Below are 6,873 nucleotides of genomic sequence, written 5' to 3' on the forward strand. Positions count from 1 at the left end.
ACTGCTCCTTGAGCCAGTTGTGCATTTGAAGATGATGATGGACTCTGGCAGCACAAGGCAGAAAGCTGCAACCACGACTTTCAGCCTCCATGACTGTACGCCATGTTGGAAATTGTTACAACTTTTAGCAAAAGGGTTTGGGAAATATTTGTTACCCAATAAACCACTCTATTCATCTACCTTTTTTCCCTTAAACAAGTGAATTTTTCAAACTCTTTCACTACAGCAAGATTACATAGAACTGAATCAGTGTTCATAGGAGTTACAGTACAACCACCTTTATTGAACCATAGTACAACATCTTAAACCGACTGTAGTCTTGAATATGTAATACATCCTTAGGAGTAACTAGTATAAAAAGTATCAACATCAGTGGTTTGAATATAAAAATTTATTTAAAGTCAGAGTATGCAACAAATAAAACCTACAGAAAACAGATTTTCCCATCACAATCTGTTGCTTACCAAATAATATTGTGAAAACACATTCCTTCAGTCATTATAAAGTTCTTAAAATACAAAAGAAATTAAATTTTGTAAGAAAGTCTAGCAGACCAGAGACTGTTTCTTCCAGATGTTTTGCAGAAGCAAGGCTATATCCTTCAATACATCCCACGCCATCCTCCTCCACCCATACTGCCTTGCCCATAGTATCCTCCACTATTTCCACTGCCACGACCTGCAAACAATTGACACAAGGTCACGCATACATACCTTGAAAAAAGAAAAAATGTGATGGGTAATATGGAACAGTTGAAGATGACTTAACTTATACTAAAATAACATTACTCTTGTAAACAAGCATTTGCTGCAGTAGCAAAATGCAGAAAACCCCAAGTGATTTACAGTTTCAATTAAACCACCTCCCCCTCCTCCCAGCATAAAGCCCACCGCTCTTTCCCTATCATCTGTCCAAGACAGACATCAGCAATACTTCCACAAAAAGAGTATAAAACAGAATGTTTACTTACTGTATCCGCCCAAGCCATCGGGAGTTCCATATCCGCCGCTGTAATTGCTGCCCATTCCCATTCTACCAACCGAGCCATAACCTTGATCTGAAAAGCAGAAAGCACATCGTTACACGCTGGGAACTCGCCAGACTTGGCAAAGCGTCAGCTCAGTCTGGGGCTGATGCATACCCATTCCATCTCTGCCGTAGCCTCCCATGCCAGAACCACCTCCAGCAGTTGAATTCAGGAATAGCTCAATATATCGATGTTCTGTAGGAAACAAAAAAAGCCTTTGTATTTTGTTTCAGAAACCAGAAACACAGAGCTACAAAGCCAAAAACCCCACCTTACAACTAACAGAAGCCCACAAAAAAGTGAGTTTGAAATGCGATAAACAGCAAAAAGTCTTAATCTGATTTGTGTATTTACTGCACAACAACTTAAGTTAAATGCAGTCTAAACTCTTACATGCAAGTTACCCTTATATGCCCTGCTAAAGCTTGGCCAATGAAAGCTGCGAGGCAACACTATACTCACGCATATGATTTTTATCCTTAGACATGGCAGCTACTGCATCCTCATGTGTTACAAATTCCACATCTGCCTCTCCTGTAGCTCTTCCATCTGCTCCAATATCAATGTGAACTCTTATAGGGTTCAATGGTGAGAAAAACTAATAAAAACAACAACAAAGTCACATTAATGCAGAATTCAAGCAGGTACTTTTTTTTCATCCCCTTAGTTAGCAGAGCACCACGTTAATTTCATCTCATCCTACCACATAAATTTAATGACTATTTTCCAAAGTATTACTACTTAGTAATAATGGACCTTCCACACTATGTCAATCTACACTTAAAATCTATTATTATTATTATTACAGAACTTGAAGAGCTCCAGCTCCAGAGCTTACAGAGCTTTCTTTAAAAGCAAAGGTACAAACAAAAATTCCTGCCAACACACTTCACTGTAAATAACAAGTTCTTATATGATGCCATCCTGGAAAAGGAAAATAATTACTTTGGTTTTGACGAAGCAGAGACAAATAGATTTCTCAAAGCAGGGACATTTTAATGGAATTCAAAAAAAGATGACTGTCTTCCTAGCTACAGAACTTCAAGATCCAGTGGTATTTCTGACCAACAGCCTTCTTCCCAAGCAGCTTGTGCAAACAAACCCCTGATATACTATTGACATACTACTCATCAATTTGCAATAACACACTCCGAATGAAAGCCTGTAGTCTGGCCCTTGTTCTCAGTCGTTAGACTAAAGAAAAACTGATGAAAAGCTGTGTTTAAACTAGGCCTTATATCTCAGAAACACTTTTTCTCCTACAAACTCATCTATAATGACACAAGAATGTAGTGTCAAAATCTTGTAGGTGTGCATTTATCTGCCACCCTGATCTCTTATGAGTAACGGATACCATCCCCTCCAACTGAAAACAGCCCCCTAGTGTCTTCCCACCCTGTCCTTCCTTAATTAACTCTCAGATCAACATACAAATACACAAACCACAACAAAGTTTCACATCTACTATTGCTCTTCTTCAGGTAAACTTCAGAAAGCCTTAAAATGAGGATACTGATTGCAACAACCATTCTCTCTCCAATGCAACTTTTATGGAAATAAAAATGCAGAGAGTATGGACATTAATGTTAAATACAGTTTAGCTGACTTCTTCAGTAGTCTTACCTCAGACATTACCTTTATAAAAGCTTGTTTACTACTAAGCTTTGCCAAACTCACATAAAGGGCTGTGACTTGAGTTTGCAGATATACCAGAGCTAACAATCACTTGTTTGAGAACTTTAACTGAGTTTGGAATAGCAGAGACAAGAACAAGCCAACTCTCAGCACTAGAAAGCCTCTTTTCCCACTGTACTTACATTAGCAATATCGTTTTCTGTTGCTCGAAAGGGCAGTCCTCTCATGTGAACAAAATGACCGCCACCATGGAAACCCGACCCTGTATCTCCAGCTCCACCATAGCCATGTCCTCCCATGCCTGTTAAAAAACCCAAAACAAAACCATGCACCTCTGAGTCCATTGTTAACAGCCAGAAAAGTTGTTACTACCTTTCTTCTGAAAGCATGGACTTTATACTGAATGTACAATGTTCACACTTCCCATGTACCAACCCAAACATTTAATAACCAGAAGAGAACTTAAGCAATCTATTTACCTTTTCCCAAGATTCCCTAATTCCCGCCCCCCCCTTTTAAACAACCTTCGTCCTTTACAAATAACCTAGTGAAGATAACTATTATTTCTGTCTTGGAAATACTGTGTCTTACAATTCAAATAATAAGAAAATATTTTTAAACAAACTACGAAAAAAAAAATTGTTACCTCTGCCATCCCTCATTCTGTCATCATAGCCATCATTTCCATAGCCATAGTTATTATAGCCACCGTAATCATCAAAGCCACCATATCCTGTGCCAATAGAGAGAAAGGACAAAATGATTATATTACCACTCAAAATTCACAGAGCAATGCACAAGAGTCAATTTTTCAGCCTGTGGCACCCAGAAGTTTCCCAACAGCCTCTACAGACTGTTAGACCTGGATTTCTGAATAGAATGCAAACACAGATTTCCTTTTATGTAATAAAAAGACTAAAACATGCAAGTGAGAAATCAAATTCTGCTGAATATACAGTTCCCTTATTATTTCCATTAATCTTAAGTAAGCCACATTTTTTGACACAAGTAAAAAAATTTTGAGAGAAGTGTGTCAAACCTAACAGGTTTGCAGCTGTTGCAGCTACTGTCATTTCTGTATTTCTTGACTAAAATGTCAGAAACATGACACTGACAACAGAACCTCCATTCATTAGATAAACATACCACCGTCATATCCACCACCTCCTCGACGCATTCTGTCATACATACTTCCACGCCCAGCTCCATAATAACCCCCTCTTCCTCCTAATGGTCTATCATATGGTCCAGGTCGTTGTTGTCCCATCATTCTTCTTGGCATGTCAGAGAATCCTCTGATTTCACTCTTACTACTTTTGAAGATTTCAATATATCTAATAAAAGAGGATTTTCAAGGTACCAATAAGAATACATGCATAAGCTGTCTGAATATTATAAAAGGCCACACTACGTTTTCTAGATCTAAACGAACAATCCAATAGAAGTGACTAGACATACCATACAACTTAAGTTTCTCCTCAAAACTGTAAGAATCTTAAGTGTATTAAAAAAAAAATCCGAAACACTTTACAGTGGCAAAAATTACTATGTGAAAATACTGGCTGTACAAATCAAGCATTTGTCTTTCCAGTATGAGAAACATACTGTTGAAAAACAATGTCTAGCTATAGTAGCATTTATCACAAATTACCCTACACAAGAATGATCAAAACAATTTTCTGAGTTTAGCAAACTACCCAGAGCAATACTGTCTCCCCCACCCCCCAAATCTACTGTATTTCCCAAGTTAACTTAGGATCCATTAGAAAAATTCTTAAAAACACCCAGTTCCATATAATGGTCCCCAACCCCCCCAAAAGCATTACTGACCCACAACCCCCAAAAATAAAGATTTAACACCAGCCCAAACTCTCCATCCCCACCTGTGCCCTATTCTTTCCTTGTGTTTCCCCAGAGCATTTTCTGCTATCTCCTTTGAAGCAAACTGCACGAAGGCCTCCCCTGTGCTTCTCCCCTGGTAGTCCAGCGTCAATGTTATCCCATTTGGCACGATTTCCAACCCTTTAACCCAAGGACAAATAACCCCATCAAGGGGAACAGTGTTAAAGGCTGAAACATTCCCATCTGTAGCAAATACTTAAAGCATATCTAAACAAGAACAACAAAAAAAGAAAACCACCTTGTTTCCCCCATCTCCCAACAATACAATCCAATGATCTTTCATTAAACATTTATGGATTTAGCCATATTTCTTTTCTGTTTATAAACTATGCAAAAATACACCCATCTATGTTACATGAAAAAATATAGCTACGCATCAAGCAATTTCTCTGATCCAAATGCTAACATTCATGTTATCCCAATATGCGTAATAGGTTTAGCACCTCGACAGAATTAGACACATACTGTGTTGTACTACATCTATGGTTATTCATACTTCATTTAAAGGGCATAATTCTTACTTAAGCTAATTTAATACAATCCTTCCCACCCACCCCACTAACAACTATTGCAAATTAAAATATGCGAAACATCATGTAAAAGATACAAAAAAGTCACTATACTTCGACTCTACTAGAGGTACCTTGGAAAAACTGAACAATCTCTTCTTTGCTGCAGCCAAATGGCAGGCCTCGAAGTCGTACCACTGTTCCATCATTGGTTGTATCATTTGGCCCGTTATGTTTTCCAGTCCAGTCCATCTTTTATTTAAATCAAACCCTACAAAACCAAAACACAACAACCAAAAAAAAAAAAGCAAAAACGTTGAGATCCCATCTATGCATAAGTCACTCCCCTCAAAGGCAATCTGGTAGTTTTTCTTCAGGTAACTGGTACTGTGGATAATGAGCTTTACTTCTGTTATGTATTTAAAGCGATACTTATTGCATCTGCAGCACACACACCTCAAGCCACTGAAGTGACAGGGACACAGAAGGCAGGGCAGGCAGCACGTGGGCAGGCACGGCACAGAAAGCTCGTTATTTACTTAGAATACAATGAACATCCGTCCTCTAAGTTTTGTGGGTTGTTTAGTATTTGGGGTTTTTTGTTTCTTTTTTTAAGCATGACAGCTGAAGAAGAGTTAGGAACACGCAACGCTTCCTGCGTGGAAATACAAGCCCTTTCTTTGTCTGCAAACAAAGCACCAGGCTCCTTTTTTTTTTGGTTTGGTTTTATTCTTTCCCCCCACCTTCGGGAAACACCGCGGCTGCGTTACCTTGAATGCCAATCAATGCCCCGGGACACGCCGGGATGCCCGGGCTGCAGCGGCCAGGCCCGCACCGGCACCGCGGCGGGGACGGGGCCGCCGGGCCCGCGCTGCGGGGGCGGCTCGCGCCGGCACTCCGGCTCCCGCGCGTTGGCAGGTGCGCGCGCACCGCCCTCAGCCGGCGCGGGGGCGGGGGCGTGAATGGAGGGGGCTGCACCGGGAGCGCCCCACAAAAGGCCGCGCGCTAGCCGAGCCGCAACAACGAGTGAACGGCTACCGCCACCCCCATCAGGCGCGGCGTGACTCTCCTCCCGAGCCACTGCGCCGGCTACCGCCGACATCGCGGCCCTGACCCGCTGCCCGCTCCCCGGCGCCATTTACCGCGCCTCCCCAGGGCCGCCCACTCTTGCGTCCCCCGCTGCCGCCCGGCTCCCCACCGCGCCCCGCTGCCACCTCTCCGCCTCGGAGGAGCCGCCCGGCCTCCACCCGCGCAACTTCAACCCCTCCGGAGCGCCCGGCCGCCGCACACCGATCTCCTGTGCCCGCCGCCGCCCTTAGCTCCACCACTCAAAATGGCGGCCGCGCACGGGAACGAGGCTCCGCGGAGCAGCGCCGCGCTGCCCCCTCCCCCCACCCTCCTCCAGCAGCGCCGCTGCCCTCGGCTCCCGCAGGCAGGCGCCGGCCCCAGCACCGGCTTCAAGGCCGAAGCTCCCGCTGTGACGGTCAGCCTGCCTGTAGGCGACCCGGCCGGGGCTCCCTCAGCCCACTCTCCCCTCTCCACTCACCAGACGACCCTCGCACACCCCTCGACCCGCCCCAGCAGGAGCTTCTGCCGCAGAAGAAGCTCCTTCTTGCCTGCAACCGGCCGACAGGCTCGCAACCTACGCAACCGAGACGGGCAAGTCGGCGTCCCGGCCCCGCAAATCTCGCGACAGCCACGCCGCGCTCCTCAGCCTGGGCGGGGCAGCCACTGGCACATGCGCGCGCCTGCTGGGGGACGCGGTAGCCGCACATGCGCGGCAGAGCGGTTCCCGCCTGT

General features: G+C 44.1%; 2 protein-coding genes across 6 annotated transcripts; both read right to left on the reverse strand.

Annotated features, from left to right (window-relative positions):
* Nucleotides 1-372: 372 nt before the first annotated feature.
* Nucleotides 373-6,807, reverse strand: HNRNPH3 (heterogeneous nuclear ribonucleoprotein H3). Of its 5 annotated transcripts, none has more exons than XM_080347674.1 (10): nucleotides 6,690-6,807; nucleotides 5,208-5,344; nucleotides 4,546-4,684; nucleotides 3,809-3,996; nucleotides 3,309-3,395; nucleotides 2,845-2,963; nucleotides 1,490-1,625; nucleotides 1,142-1,222; nucleotides 971-1,057; nucleotides 373-678 (listed from the first exon to the last, which is right to left on the reverse strand). In XM_080347674.1, exons 2-10 carry the CDS (start codon nucleotides 5,323-5,325, stop codon nucleotides 602-604), a joined length of 1,032 nt encoding a protein of 343 aa, XP_080203800.1. In that variant the 5' UTR covers nucleotides 5,326-5,344; nucleotides 6,690-6,807; the 3' UTR covers nucleotides 373-601. The 5 variants fall into 5 exon arrangements, with proteins under 5 accessions (XP_080203800.1, XP_080203802.1, XP_080203799.1 ...); XM_080347676.1 differs by having other exon boundaries at nucleotides 3,854-3,996; nucleotides 6,620-6,796; XM_080347673.1 differs by having other exon boundaries at nucleotides 6,620-6,794.
* On the reverse strand, nucleotides 5,351-6,210 carry LOC308042337 (uncharacterized protein). The gene is made up of 2 exons (XM_080347678.1): nucleotides 5,844-6,210; nucleotides 5,351-5,757 (listed from the first exon to the last, which is right to left on the reverse strand). The coding sequence occupies exons 1-2, from the start codon at nucleotides 6,173-6,175 to the stop codon at nucleotides 5,709-5,711; spliced, it is 381 nt and encodes a 126-aa protein (XP_080203804.1). The 5' UTR covers nucleotides 6,176-6,210; the 3' UTR covers nucleotides 5,351-5,708.
* Nucleotides 6,808-6,873: the final 66 nt, after the last annotated feature.

The sequence above is a fragment of the Nesoenas mayeri genome (genome assembly GCF_963082525.1).
Source record: "Nesoenas mayeri genome assembly, chromosome: 7".
Classification (NCBI taxonomy): Eukaryota; Metazoa; Chordata; class Aves; order Columbiformes; family Columbidae; genus Nesoenas; species Nesoenas mayeri.

Bases quoted from the DNA above. Each gene is read 5' to 3' on its own strand.
- HNRNPH3 (XM_080347674.1), bottom strand. From the start codon at position 5,325: ATGGACTGGACTGGAAAACATAACGGGCCAAATGATACAACCAATGAT. The intron at 4,685-5,207 runs GTACCTCTAGTA...CTTGGGTTAAAG, and splicing joins GATTGTTCAGTTTTTCCAAG to GGTTGGAAATCGTGCCAAAT. The intron at 1,223-1,489 runs GTGAGTATAGTG...TGTTTCCTACAG, and splicing joins TAAGGATAAAAATCATATGC to AACATCGATATATTGAGCTA.
- LOC308042337 (XM_080347678.1), bottom strand. From the start codon at position 6,175: ATGTCGGCGGTAGCCGGCGCAGTGGCTCGGGAGGAGAGTCACGCCGCG. The intron at 5,758-5,843 runs GTAACGCAGCCG...CTTTGTTTGCAG, and splicing joins GGCATTGATTGGCATTCAAG to ACAAAGAAAGGGCTTGTATT.